General features: G+C 34.4%; 1 protein-coding gene across 1 annotated transcript in view; it reads right to left on the bottom strand.

Moving 5' to 3' along the window:
- Positions 1-14,095, bottom strand: part of LOC140629722 (cullin-4B-like) — a 62,996-nt gene that overhangs the window by 37,725 nt on the left and 11,176 nt on the right. The window contains exons 4-9 of the mRNA XM_072819311.1: positions 6,234-6,307; positions 5,400-5,562; positions 5,212-5,301; positions 3,989-4,071; positions 3,181-3,248; positions 1,007-1,125 (exon numbers count right to left, since the gene is read on the bottom strand). Of these exons, the coding sequence (XP_072675412.1) occupies positions 1,007-1,125; positions 3,181-3,248; positions 3,989-4,071; positions 5,212-5,301; positions 5,400-5,562; positions 6,234-6,307 (597 nt within the window). The remainder of the gene's footprint in view (positions 1-1,006; positions 1,126-3,180; positions 3,249-3,988; positions 4,072-5,211; positions 5,302-5,399; positions 5,563-6,233; positions 6,308-14,095) is intronic.

The following is a 14,095-nucleotide window of genomic DNA, read 5'->3' as shown; positions in this document are numbered from 1 at the left end:
AAACCACAATGCTGGGGAGGATGTGAGAAATGGGGACCCTCCTGTGTTGCTGGTTGGAATGCAAAGTCGTGCCACCCCTTTGGAAAACAGTATGGCAGCTCCTCAAGAAGTTAAAAATAGAGCTACCGTATAACCCATGCAGCAATTGCATTACTAGTTATTTACCCCAAAGATACAGATGCAGTGAAATGCTGGGACAGCTGCACCCCAATATTTATAGCAGCATTGTGCACAACAGGTAAATTGTGGAAGGAGTCATAATGTCCTTCGACAGATGAATGGATGAAAATGATGTGGTCTATATATCTAACGGAATGTTACTCAACCACCAGAAGAGACAAATACCATTTGCTTTGACCTGGATGGAACTGGAGGGTATTATGCTGAATGAAAAGAGTCAACTGGAGAAGGACAATCATCATATGGTTTCACTCATAGGGCAATGTAAGAAATAGTGAAAGGGATTATCGGGGAAAGGAGAGAAAATGAGTGGGAAAATTTAGAGAGGGTGACAAAACATGAGATTCCTAACTCTGGGAAACAAACAAAGGGTTGCAAAAGGGGAGGTAGGCAGGCGATTGTGTAACTGGGTGTCGGGCACTGAGGAGGGCACTTGAGGGCATAAACACTGAGTATTATAGTATATGTTGTCAAATTGAATTTAAATAAAAAATAATAATTTTTAAAAAAGAAAGCCGCCTTTCTCTCTGCTTCTCTGAGACAATTTATGTTTACGGTCTCTTTCAATAATAATTTGTTGTTATCAAACAAAAGGCCTAAACTCAAATACTATACCATAAATAATGTACCCGTCTTTTCCCTTCAAATGAAAATATTATTGGGGGATTTGGAATTTATGAACTGGGAAAAAAAGAGTTTTAAAAGAACGTTTAAAATATGCTTTATGAATTTCAAGTTAATTAAGGTAAAAAAGCACATTATTAAAGTGGGAAAATAAACCATTAATAATCTGTTATTTTTCAATGATATCTTCTTTAAATAATACCTTTATATAATCAATCCAATGTTGAAGAAGAACTTGAACTCCAAACTCTACCCTACTAAACAGCTGGTAGAGTACAGACAGATCCTCAACCCTGTTTTCATCAAGAAGATAGCTTAAGCCTGAATATTAGAAACATGAAGGCAAAATGAGCAATACAAATATCCTCCTCAAGATATACATTCAGTGAGGCATTATTTTGAGATTAAAATATTTACTTGATCAAAATAGTACGGTACTAAACTTTACAAATGAAAGTAATATCAGTAAGTTTTAAATTAAGTAGTAATTAGAGGATAATGAAAAAAATAATTATGCCTCTGGACTACTACTTTTTTCATTCTTCTAACTGTGGTCTTTATAAACACATTTCAAATTATTACCCCAAAATCTAAATTAAAGAAAAATATAGTAAACAAATTTGTAGGACAGACATTACTAAAAAGAAAAAATTATGAATTTTAATTTATAATTTAAAATGAATAACTGAAAACATTAAATATCTAATTAAGAGGCAGATATTAATTTTCACATGAGAATAAAATGATTCAGTTAGAGATAATTAAGTCCAAAACGATGTTATACGATACGTCCAGATATGTCGACAAATCTACTAATTCAATAAGTAAACGTAAAAACCCCCAAATGCAAAAGAAAAAAGGAATATGTTACTAAAAAGTCATTTATTCAGCATCAGTATCAACATGTTGCTTTTCTGAGCTCATCATTAACAGAATAAGCCCTCACTATTCAGAGAAATTTTCTGCCGACTCGGTTTCCTGGAATTACATGTTCCATACTTAACATATAAATCAATAATTAATAATATAAAGCTTCAAACTTGATCAACATTCTTCGACTTCAAATATTTAAAAATCTGTTTTACATTAGTTCACCTCTCACTTCCCACTAACTTGTTACTCTATATACTTTTTCCCCGTGATTTTGTCAAACTGAGTTTTTTTAGCACCTAATTCTATAAAATTGAGGATGCTTTTTAAAGTTGCTGGATTTTATTCTAAGAGTTGGCAAATGTTATAAATCCTACTGGAAAAGAATAAGGAAGTCCTCCCATTTTGGTAATCAAAAAATTTAAGGAGCAAAATTGATGAAGATGTGGAGATCTAGCTGAGGTCAAAGCACAAGCTGACACCCCACAGAGGACCTGCCTGCCCCTCAGAGATGGGATGTGTTTGACATTTCTCAGGCACTCCTGGCTGCCGTAAAACTAAGGGAAGGAAGGAGCAAATAGTTAATTTTTAGAGATTACAGTCCTATAGACAAGAGTCTCCCTCCATTTACCAGAAGTCTTAGTGACTTAACAAGGAAAAAGCATTCTTAACAATAACCTAGCTTCCAGAAGGAAGCTCCCAACTGTTAATGCTTTACTAGAAGGAAAAACAACCTTACCTTGGCAATGGTAAGGTCTTTGGTAAGTTCTCTTTAGCGTACAAAAATCCTTTTGAAACCTCCTTTTCCTATCTACCCCAAACACACGGTATATAGTCCCAAACACATAGTATATAGTCAGCCACCTCTCACAACCCTGGGGCAGCAGCTCTTTCTGCCTATGAGTCCTGTCCTAGTGCTTTAATAAAGCCACCATTTTTGCTCCAAAGATGTCACAAGAATTCTTTGTTGGTCATTGGCTCCAGACCTTACCCCATATCAAGCCTCACTTATATTCCAAAACTACATCAAACAGAAAAAAAGGTTCAGTATTTGTGTTCTTATTCTATGTTAGATCTCTCTTGTCCAAAAAAAATAGTTAAATTTTAGTTTACATGCACTCACTTTAATAAAGGCTTCTAAAGAAGCATTCACCCTGTATCAAATCTACTTGTTTTGCACCAAGAAGTAAACATTCAATACGTATATGTTAAGCAAATGTTAACCTTATGTGAAGAATGGGAAAATACCAGAAGTAAAGCAAAACATGTGCTCAAGAGCACTTATAATCTAAAATTTTAAAACATCAGGAAGATGTTTTAAAGACTATTTTTAAGAACAGCCAAAAAAACTTTACCACATTACTGTTTTTGAGATGTATGTATACCTTCATTTTATGTATCATTTTAAAGGAAGACATCGCACAGAACACAGAAATTAAAATTACTTAAAAATTGAAAATTATTTTCCTTAATACTATTTAGCTAAACGTATCTATACTTGTTTACCTTTCTGAAGAACTGCTGATAAATGTTCACCTAGAAGTTGCTTTTCTACAATAGCAATCAGTAGCTTCCTGTTTTAAAAATAAAGTTTTACATCACTAAAAGATTCTCATACTGGAGTGATAAAACTGCTTTCCAGAATGCTAGTGCATATATTACTGTTATCAATCTTGATTTCTTGTTCCCACTATAACTTATGCCATAAAATTAAAATTGCTACTGATGGTCTTCAGGAAGACTGAATTTTATTCATAAACTTCTCCTGATTCAATTTAATTTTATTTTAAAATATTTTATTCATTTATTCAGAGAGACATGGAGATGTAGGCAGGGGGAGAAACAGGCTCCCCACAGGGAGCCCAACATGGGACTCGATTCCAGGACCTGAGCCAAAGGCCAACATTCAACCTTTGAGCCACTCAGGTTCCCCTGAACTTCTACGATGAGTTATAATTATCATTACTTAATTGGAGAAAATTAAATAATAGCAGATGTCTATCTAACAAAAAGACCATTCTTTCATCTATAATTCAAAAAGATCAACAACCTATTTTCCAAACTTAGTTTCTTTACTTTGGCTCATCAAAAACTTGAAAAATAAACTTATGAAGAAATTTCTATTTGTCAGGAATTTTCATTACTTTGATACAAATGAAGAAAAGAGGGAGAGAAGAACTTAGCCAAAAAGGGAAATAAATTTATAATTTCATCATATCCCACGGTAATTATTGATGTGTTTAAATAGTTGCAATCTCAAAGCGTAAAAAACATATAATAATCCTATGTGTAATTATACGATATATGTTCTTACTGTGTGTTAAGGCTTAGGTAGGCTCTAACTCTGTCTACTTCTTCTTCTAGGAGATTCTTGATATGGTAAAGACACCCAGGAATCTGAAAAGAATATTTTAAACTTATTATGTCTAAAAATTATAGGACTTAAAGCACAAAAGTTACAAACAAAACAAGCAAGCAAACAAAAACATGTCTGGCCTAAATAAATTTAGTTTGATTAAGACCCAGCTACATCCTCAGTTCATTTCCATATGGCCAGAATACCAAGAATTATAAAACTGAGTTTAATTTGTAACTGGAAACACTGTGGCTTGAAATTTTAATATAACTAAAACAAAACCATACAATACTGGAAGCAAAGGGCTGTCAGAAATGAAAAGAGAAACTGAAAATTCAACAACAGTTGGTGACTTCAAAAGCCAATGACATATATGTAAATCATATATAAGATAAATAATGGCTAAAATGCTAAGACCAGAACCAGCAAAGAAACAGAAGGCTTTAACAAAACTAAACAAACAAGAACTAACAAAACATTTGCAAAACACCACTGAATAATACAATACATGGTCTTCTTAAGTGTATAAGGAACATTCTGCAAGACCCCATCAAACCACAAAACAAGTGAAAATATTTTAAAAGAATGAAATCATACAAAATGTGCTCATTTATTATAATGAAGTGGAAATGGGGGGAAAAAGAAAATTTCAGAAATTCACAAATATGAGGAAATTAAACAAGACATTTCTTAAGAGCGAAAGTAGGACATACTTTACCATGTGAAAAATGAACCTAGAACATACCAAAATTTAAGGACTGCAGCTGACATATGCTGAGTGGGCAACTTATATTTGTAAATAGCTACACTGGAAAAAGAAAGATCTTAAAACAATAAACTAACTCTTTCTGTTGTTTTTAAACCTAATTTTCCGCATAAAGACTGTGGGAAAAGATCAAACTAAACCTGAAGCAAGTAAAGAAAGTAATTGTGAGAATTTAGTGAAACAGAAAGGAGAAAAACAATAGAAAAAAGAAAAATCAGGAACACCAAAAACAGGTTCTTTGAAAGGTCAACAAAATTGACAAACCTTTAGCAAATGCCCAAGAAGAGAAAAAAAATAAGTATTAGCAAGAAAAGTATGTCAACATTTAAATAGGAATTATAAACATGGTTCTCCACCAAGTATTTAATGATCTGTTTTACAGATAACGTTAGAGTTTATAATTGTCTTCAAATACCTCTTTTTTTTGCACCAGCTTCCTTCCCTCTGCTGCATAGAACCTGTTTGTTTCTTCTAGGAATTTATTCTCAAATGATACTTGGTAAATCTAAAATGCAATATATTTTTAAAACTCAGTTAAAACTGATATTTAGAATACCAGATTAGAAATTAGCTGCAAAGTAATAGAAGTTAAGCATTACTTACCTGCAAATCAGAAAGCATACTTAAAAGCCTCTGAATCAGACATCTATCAATCATCTCACCATTTCTTTCTTTTTCAATTAACAGAAGAATTCCATCTATGGTCCTACTCTGAACATTCTGATCACGAATTATATATGATTTAAATAATTCAAGGCCCATGTCCCTGAAACAACAACAAAAAAACCTATCTAAATAAATATATTTTTAAAACTGTAAATTCTAGGGGTCTTTTTGCCATTATACTTTGATGTAATAATGCATTATCCATAGTTCAAAAAATTATACTTTGATGCTGAACTCTATCTACAGTTGGTTAAATTCTTCTACTTTGTCTTTTGATAGTCTGAAGTCAACTAAAATAAACGTAAGATTTCAGAGTATATAAAGACAACTGGATGACATGCATAATTCCATAATTTTTAAAAAATAAATCAAAATTCAGGGTGACTCTAAAACTGTTACACTTGCCTTTAGATTTTTTAGCCTTCATTAGCATAATTTGGTATCAATTTACAACTTCCCAGTGTTTCCATCATAAGTATGAAATATGATTCATTATCTAGAATTAACTTAGAAATAATATGTCTCCTAAACAATTATTAACACTGAGTAATATAATTTTATAATAAATTATCCCATAAGCTATGTTACCATGCGCTCTAACATGATTTTAAACATTTCTAAGTTTCATGATACACATAGAGAAAAACGGGTTTTCAAAATTATATTTGAAAGTTTATAAATTCATCTTATTATGTCTTCTTTCAGTTAGGAGATAAAAAAGTGATCATAAGTCACACATAATAATTTTTCAAGTAATGATTGAATCCTTACCAAATGGAAGACAACATCGAAATTTGAAAAACGTAAGTTCTATCTAGGAACAGAAAGATGTTCCTAATCATGCTCTGTCAGAAATAAAACAAGGTAAAACATTACGTCTGAAAGATTCTGGGGTTAAACTATTATTCATCTAATAAAATCTTAATTCTTAAGAAAAGTACATTATATATAAACATTGCTATCAATCTTTAAATCAAACATAGGCAGCAACATATTTATTCCAGAAAGATAACTTTCCAATTTATCACCCTTTTTCCACATTGCTAGTTTTTAAATAGTAAAGATTAATGGAGATACATAAATAAAATTTATCCACGTAGATTATTCTCACTTTGTAAAAACTGCTAAAATATTAGTTATTAGTAAGAAGTACAGTTTGCTTAACAAATCTTTTTAAAAACTATAGAGGATTAGAAGACTAAGAGCTAGAGTTGTAAAGAGTAAACAAAAAGAAATAAGAAGAATTAACAGGAATATGCACTACGACAAAATCTACGTACAAATATAAAATCTTATGCTTTATATTTGAAGACAAAGTACCAAGGGAATTTTTTACTATGAATACATTGGTTATGTACAAATTAACTGCAATGTAAGCATATACAAGAACAGCAGTTCTCAAACATTCTTATGTCAAGTACCCTCTATATTTTTAAAAATTATTGATGAAATCAAATAATTTTCACTAGTGTGTTATCTAGTAATACTGCACTAGAAAATTCAAATGAGAAACTCTAAGTATTAGTTATATTAATTTCATAATAAAAAGTTAATTTGTTAGGAAATGTTTTTATATTATTTTAAATTTATTTTTTAAATATTTAATTTATTTATGTATTTATGTATGTATGTATGTATGTATGTATTCATTCATGAGAGATACAGAGAGAGAGAGACAGAGACAGAGACACAGGCAGAGGGAGAAGCAGGCTCCATGCAAGGAGCCTGATGTGGGACTCAATCCCGGGTCCCAGGATCACACCCTGGGCTGCAGGCGGCGCTAAACCGCTGCGCCACCAGGGCTGCCCATATTGTTTTAAATTTAAAACAGTAATTGGTGAAAGTATGAGCTTTCACTTATAATATGAATAAATTGGGGGGGTCTAATATAAAGCTTAGTGATCAAAATTAATCACCCATATACTTGAAAAATATCTGAAAGGTACTGAGAATAGATCCTTAAATGCTCTTACTACAAAAAACAAATAGTAATTATGTGAAGTGATGAAGGTATTAATTAGTTAATGCCACTCTGGTAATCATTTTGTAGTATATAAATGTATCATATTATCACATCATACATCTTATACTTGCACAATGTTATGCCTCAATTATATCTAAAAATTTTTTTAAAGAATTTATAATCTAAGAATAAGTAGAGCATTAATAATTTAAACACACCTTTAAAGTATAATACAACCTTATTTATATAAACAGGAGAAACTAAAAGAGAAGAGAAAACCAGAGCGGTATAAAGAGATAACAGCACAGAAGTGATAACATGTGAACTTTATGTAAAGCAGTAGGAATTTTCTAGAAAGTATATTCCAAACTGACTGGTTAAATACCGCATGGAATAATTAACATACAAGTCATGCATGTTTTCCTTGACACACCATCCTTTAATCAGGATCAAAACCACAAAGATATCCTCAATATGGTTTTATAGACTTTTACTTTTGTGGCAATTTTACGGTCACTATAAATAATGTAATTACATTTATAAGATTTTAAAATGTGCTTGTACAACCTTAACATTGTCAATCATTGTATTCATGGATATTCTGTTTCTAGAAAATATGTGTTTTTGCTTTAACTTAAACCATTTACAGCACCTCTCTGCTGATTCCACTTGGAACTCTGCACAAAATATTTCGAATTGTTATAGGAAGAGTTAATTATGAGGTCCAGAGAAACTTGTCATGCGACAGTGCTGTGGGAGATTAAAGGACACTGATAGTTGCAAAGCTCACAGCCTTGATTTTGAGCCAGTTTAAAAAACTCACAGCCAGTTTTTTAAATAAAGGTGAAAAATAGAAAGTTGTGATATGGTAGCCATGTATGACTAACGAGGACATGAGTTAGAACTGGAAATGAGTGAGAATGGATCTTAACTCCAAATACAAAGAATTAAATCAACCAAATATGAAGGGCAATTCATTTAAACAATCAAAGTTCATATCGCCTTCCCTTTCCCTTCCCTTCCCTTACTATCGCCTGTAGTAAGCTACAGAAGAAGCATAGATTAGCTCTTTCTTCTCTTAATGGAGGCAGCCACAGATTTTTCTTTCAGAGTGAGGGGACCCATGTTCAGTTCCTGTTCTGTTTCAGAGGCAGGGATGACCAAGGATATATATGTCAAAACTTATTGAACTGTATAGTCAAGTATCTGTGCCTTATTGTGTATCACATTATACCCCCAAAGAGATGTTTTGTAAAAGAACCATAAAAAAAACAATCAGTCACGAATGAAAAAGGAGAGATCACAACCAATATCAAGGAAATACAAATGATTTTAAAAACATTTTATGAGCAGCTATGTGCCAATAAACTAGGAAATCTAGAAGAAATAGACACGTTTCTGGAAAATCACTAAGTACAGAAACAGGAAGAAACAGAAAACCTGAACAGGCCTATAACCAGGGAGGAAATGAGGCAGTCATCAAAACCTTTTAATCTTTATGTACGAAACTGAGAAATACACTTTTCATTAGTGAAGATTTGAATTCACAGCATTGCTTCTACACATTAAATAAAAATTCAAAACTTATACTAAGAGTATTAACACATTATATTATCTTATACTTACTTTATCATGCCAAAATTAAAAAGCAGCCATAATTTGCATATTTTCATATTCAGATATACATGGAAACATTGATACATTTGAAAATGTCATTTTCAAATATCGTTGAGATATTTAAAATGCCTATTTACCTAATTTAGTATAATTCCCTTTGTTATAGCTCCAATGCCTTTATAGCACAGTCCCTTGTATATTCAAACCTCAAATGACAATTACTAATTTATAGTAGTATTTATTTAGTGAGACTAAATCTGGCATATATATTGTAGCTCTTCTTTAATCTTAAATTTATGTTAAATATTATAGTTGTCTATATCTAAAATATAATATCTCTCTTAAAAAAACCCTTCCTAATTTTATGCACACCAATAAACTAAAACAAATCTTAAAGAACTAAGAATAGACTTCTACCATAAAAGCATTTCCAAGTATGTTTTTAAATAGTGTGAGTTAACGATATTGTTTGATTTTCTTTTAGAGACCACTTAACACATTCCATAGTAGTCCTTTTAGCTAAAAAGTACAGTTTTTATATACTACCATTTGTCTAGCATGATCTTGCCAGCATTTATCCATTTTCTTTAGAAAAGGGCCAGTATCCAAAGAATATATGAGATAATGTTAAGAAAAAGTTTATATTCTAAAACTAACAGAGATCTTGCAAATGCAAGATAAGACTACTAAAAGACAGCATTTGGTAAAACTGAATAATGCTAACCATTAAGTCCAAGCACCCCTCATTTTTAAACAGAACATAAAAATACAAAAACAATATTAACCCCGTATGCCAAGTTAGTATTTTTACTCAGATATCGATATAGAAAATTGGACAAAAGAAGATAAACAACTCAAAGGGGAAAAAAGGATGAATTTCTGCTCTGATGTGCTGTTCACAAAGCTGCTTCAACTGCTTATATAAGTTTGCAGATAAATTGTAGGAGCAAAGGTTTTTAACACTCTGAAAAATTAGAAACATATATGCGTAAGTTGAAAATAACCAAGCTCACTTCTTCTGCGTTTATTGATAAAACTGGCTAGTGATCATGAACTTATTTCTTATGAATATGTAAATGAATAGGAACAGTTTAACATATTAAGGACTATTAAATAATAAAAAACAATCTCAAAATTTATAGTATATGAAGAAAATGTTCTTAAAATTCTTCCATCCAAGTGAGTATATACAAGCCTGTTGTAAGCAGTAATTCTAAGTACCCAGACATTCACCATAATTAACTTTTTAAAATTTAAAATAATTCCATGAAACTAGTTGGCTAAACAGTAAGTTAACCTATATCTTACCTTCGGGAATGTTTAAAAGATAATAATCTTTGTTTAAAATTTAAAAATTAAGAAAGGAATTTAAAATAATGCGTACAATAACAACAACCAATTTTATTTTATTTTTATTAAGTGTGGCTTAAAATGCCTGCAATAAGCAATAAAATAAACCATTTTGCTTATATTAAAATATACCCCACATCACTAGAGTGATGTGACCAAACATGGTATTAAAAAAAAAAAAAAACTCTAAAGAAAAAATTAGGTCAGCAAAACCGTAGAACCAATTTTTTTCAGAGCTCTGGAATTTTACCAAAACCCTTACAATTAAAGGAACATTTAATGAAGAAAAAATCCGGTACATTTCAGTAATAGCGCCTTTTGGTATTAACATAACCCATTTACCACGGTGAAAATCTAATCCAGTATAGTTTAGAAAATCTAATCCAGTATAGTTTACTGGTTATGGTGGGGGGTAAATACAGACTTTGTTCTCAAAGAGCTATAAATGTATTTGACTCTGGAATTTGCCTTTATGCTTTCTGGCTAGAGCTTAGCAACAGAGAACATCACCAGAAACATCAACTTTACAGTAACACAATGGCACTAAATTCGTATCTTTCAATAATTACTCTGTAAATGAATTAAATGATCCAATAAGAGATACGGGGTATGAGGACGCTTTAAAAAAACAAGATCACAATGCCAGATTTCAGGTTGTACTACAAAGCTGCGGTCATCAAGACAGTGAAGTACTGGCACAAAAACAGACACATAGATCAATGGAACAGAATAGAGAATCCAGAAGTGGACCCTCAACTTTACGGTCAACTAATATTGGATAAAGGAGGAAAGACTATCCAAGGGAAGAAAGACAGTCTCTTCAATAAATGGTGCAGGGAAAATTAGACATCCACATGCAGAAGAATGAAACTAGACCACTCTCTTACACCCTACACAAAGATCAACTCAAAATGGATGAAAGATCTAAATGTGAGACAAGATTCCATCAAACTCCTAGAGGAGTACACAGGCAACACCCTTTTTGAACTTGGCCACAGTAACTTCTTGCAAAATACATCCAGGAAGGCAAAAGAAACACAAGCAAAAATGAACTATTGGGACTTCATCAAGATAAGAAGCTTTGGCACGGTAAAGGATACAGTCAACAAACCTCAAAGACAACCTACAGAATGGGAGAAGATATTTGCAAATGACCGATCGGATAAAGGGCTGTTTCCAAGAACTATAAAGAACTTATTAAACTCAACACCAAGGAAACAAACAATCCAATCATGAAATGGGCAAAAGACATGAACAGAAATCTCACAGAGGAAGACACAGACATGGCCAACACGCACATGAAAAAAGTGCTCTGCATCACTTGCCATCAGGGAAATTACATATCAAAACCACAATGAGATACCACCTCACACCAGTGAGAATGGGGAAAATTAACAAGGCAGGAAACCACAAATGTTGGAGAGGATGCGGAGAAAAGGGAACCCTCTTACACTATTGGTGGGAATGTGAACTGGTGCAGCCACTCTGGAAAACTGTGTGGAGGTTCCTCAAAGAGTTAAAAACAGACCTGCCCGACGACCCAGCAATTGCACTGTTGGGGATTTACCCCAAAGATACAGATGCAATGCAACACCGGGACACCCATACCCCGATATTTCTAGCAGCAATGTCCACAATAGCCGAACCGTGGAAGGAGCCTCAGTGTCCATCGAAAGATGAATCGATAAAGAAGATGTGGTTTATGTATACAATGGAATATTACTCAGCCATTAGAAATGACAAATACGCATCATTTGCTTCAACGTGGATGGAACTGTAGGGTATTATGCTGAGTGAAATGAGTCAATCAGAGAAGGACAAACATTATATGTTGTCATTCATTTGGGGAATATAAAGAATAGTGAAAGGGAATAGAACGGAAGGGAGAAGAAATGGGTAGGAAATATCAGAAAGGGAGACAGAACATGAAGACTCCTAACTTTGGGAAACGAACTAGGGGTGGTGGAACGGGAGGAGGGCTGTGGGTGGGGGTGAATGTGTGGCGGGCACTGAGGGGGTCAATGACGGGATGAGTGTCATTTTGTATGTTGGCAAATTGAACACCAACAGAAAATAAATTTATTATTAAAAAAATCAAAAAAGAAAGAAAATGAAGCCATGAAAGGGTAAACTGTTTCTATGATATATGGAAATTTCTTTAATGTCCCTCACAATAAATTCAATAACTTTGCAAAAAAAAAAAAAAGAAGAAGAAGAACTGAGTAGAAGATGCCTAGATGGATAGCAGACAAATCAAAAGACAATCAACATCACTCATTAACAGGGAATACAAATCAAAACTACAATGAGACAGCTCCTCATACCTGTCACAATGGCTAAAATTAACACAAGAAATAATAGGGGCTGGCAAGGATTTGGGAACCAGGAACTCTCTTATGCTGTTGGTAAGAATGCAAACTGGTGCAGGCACTCTGGAAAATACGATGAAGGGTCCTCAAAAGTTATAAATAGAACTAACCTGTGACCCAGCAACTGCACTATTACCCAAAGGTACAATAATACAAATTTTAAGAGGTACCTGCGTTCTGATGTATTATCAACAAAAGCCAAGCTATGGAAAGAGCACAACTATGGAGATGGTCCAAAAGTGCATGGACTGTTGAGTGGATAAACTGGTGTATTTACAATAGAATATTACTTAGTCATCACAACATGAAATCTTGCCATTTGCAACTATGTGGATGGAACTAGAACACACTATGCTAAGTGAAATAACTTCAGAGAAAGACAAATATCATATGATGTCACTCATGTAGAACTTGGGAAACAAAACATATGAAGACGGGGGGGGGGGGGCGGGGGGGGGCGGGATGGGGCAAAAGGTAAGAGGGAAACCGCAATAAGAGACTCTTAGTAATAAAGAAAAAACTGAGAGTTGATGGAAGGAGATGGGTGGCAATGGGCTGGATGACTGATAGCCATTAAGGACAGCACTTGATGTGAGGGGCACTGGTGTATTTAAGTGATGGATCATTGAATTCTACTCCAGAAACCAATATTTCACTGTATGATAATTAACCAAAACTTAATTTTTTAAAACTTTAAAAAAAATTGTGGGGGCATGGGGCAAGATGGCGGAAGAGTAGAGTCCTCAAGTCACCTGTCCCCACCAAATTACCTAGATAACCTTCAAGTCCTGAAAATCTACGAATTCGGCCTGAGATTTAGACAGAACTGTCGGAATGATACAGTGAGAAGAGTTCACGCTTCTATCAAGGTAGGAAGACGCGGGGGGTGGGGGGGGAGGGGGGGAGGAGGGGGTTAAAGAAACCATAGGCATCCGAGGGGGAGGAGCCCCTCGAGGAGCCGGGCTAAGGCCGGGGTGAGTGTCCCCAGGACAGGAAAGCCCCGCCTGGAGAAGCAGGAGCTTCAACAATCTTCCCGGGCGTTAGAGCAGGATCCCTGGAGGGCGGGGATGCCCTCAGGCTCCCTGGGACACTAACAGACACCTGAGCCCCGGGGAGAGCCCCACAACCCGTGGCCGAGCTCCCTAAAGGGCTGCAGCGCGCGCATGGCTGGACCCGGGAGCAGGTCGGAGGGGCTCGGGCGGAGGCTCCGCGGAGGCGGCTGCGCGGCCCGGAAGCAGCACAGGCAGCCGCTCAGGCGGCCGCTCAGGCGGGGGCTCTGCGCGGCTCAGGCGGAGGCTCCGCGCATAGGGGGCTGCGCGGCCCCGGGAGGGGAG

The sequence above is a fragment of the Canis lupus genome (assembly GCF_048164855.1).
Source record: "Canis lupus baileyi chromosome Y unlocalized genomic scaffold, mCanLup2.hap1 SUPER_Y_unloc_8, whole genome shotgun sequence".
NCBI lineage: Eukaryota > Metazoa > Chordata > Mammalia > Carnivora > Canidae > Canis > Canis lupus.
Note: the sequence above shows the minus strand (reverse complement) of the source record. Positions and strands in the feature narration are given on the sequence as shown.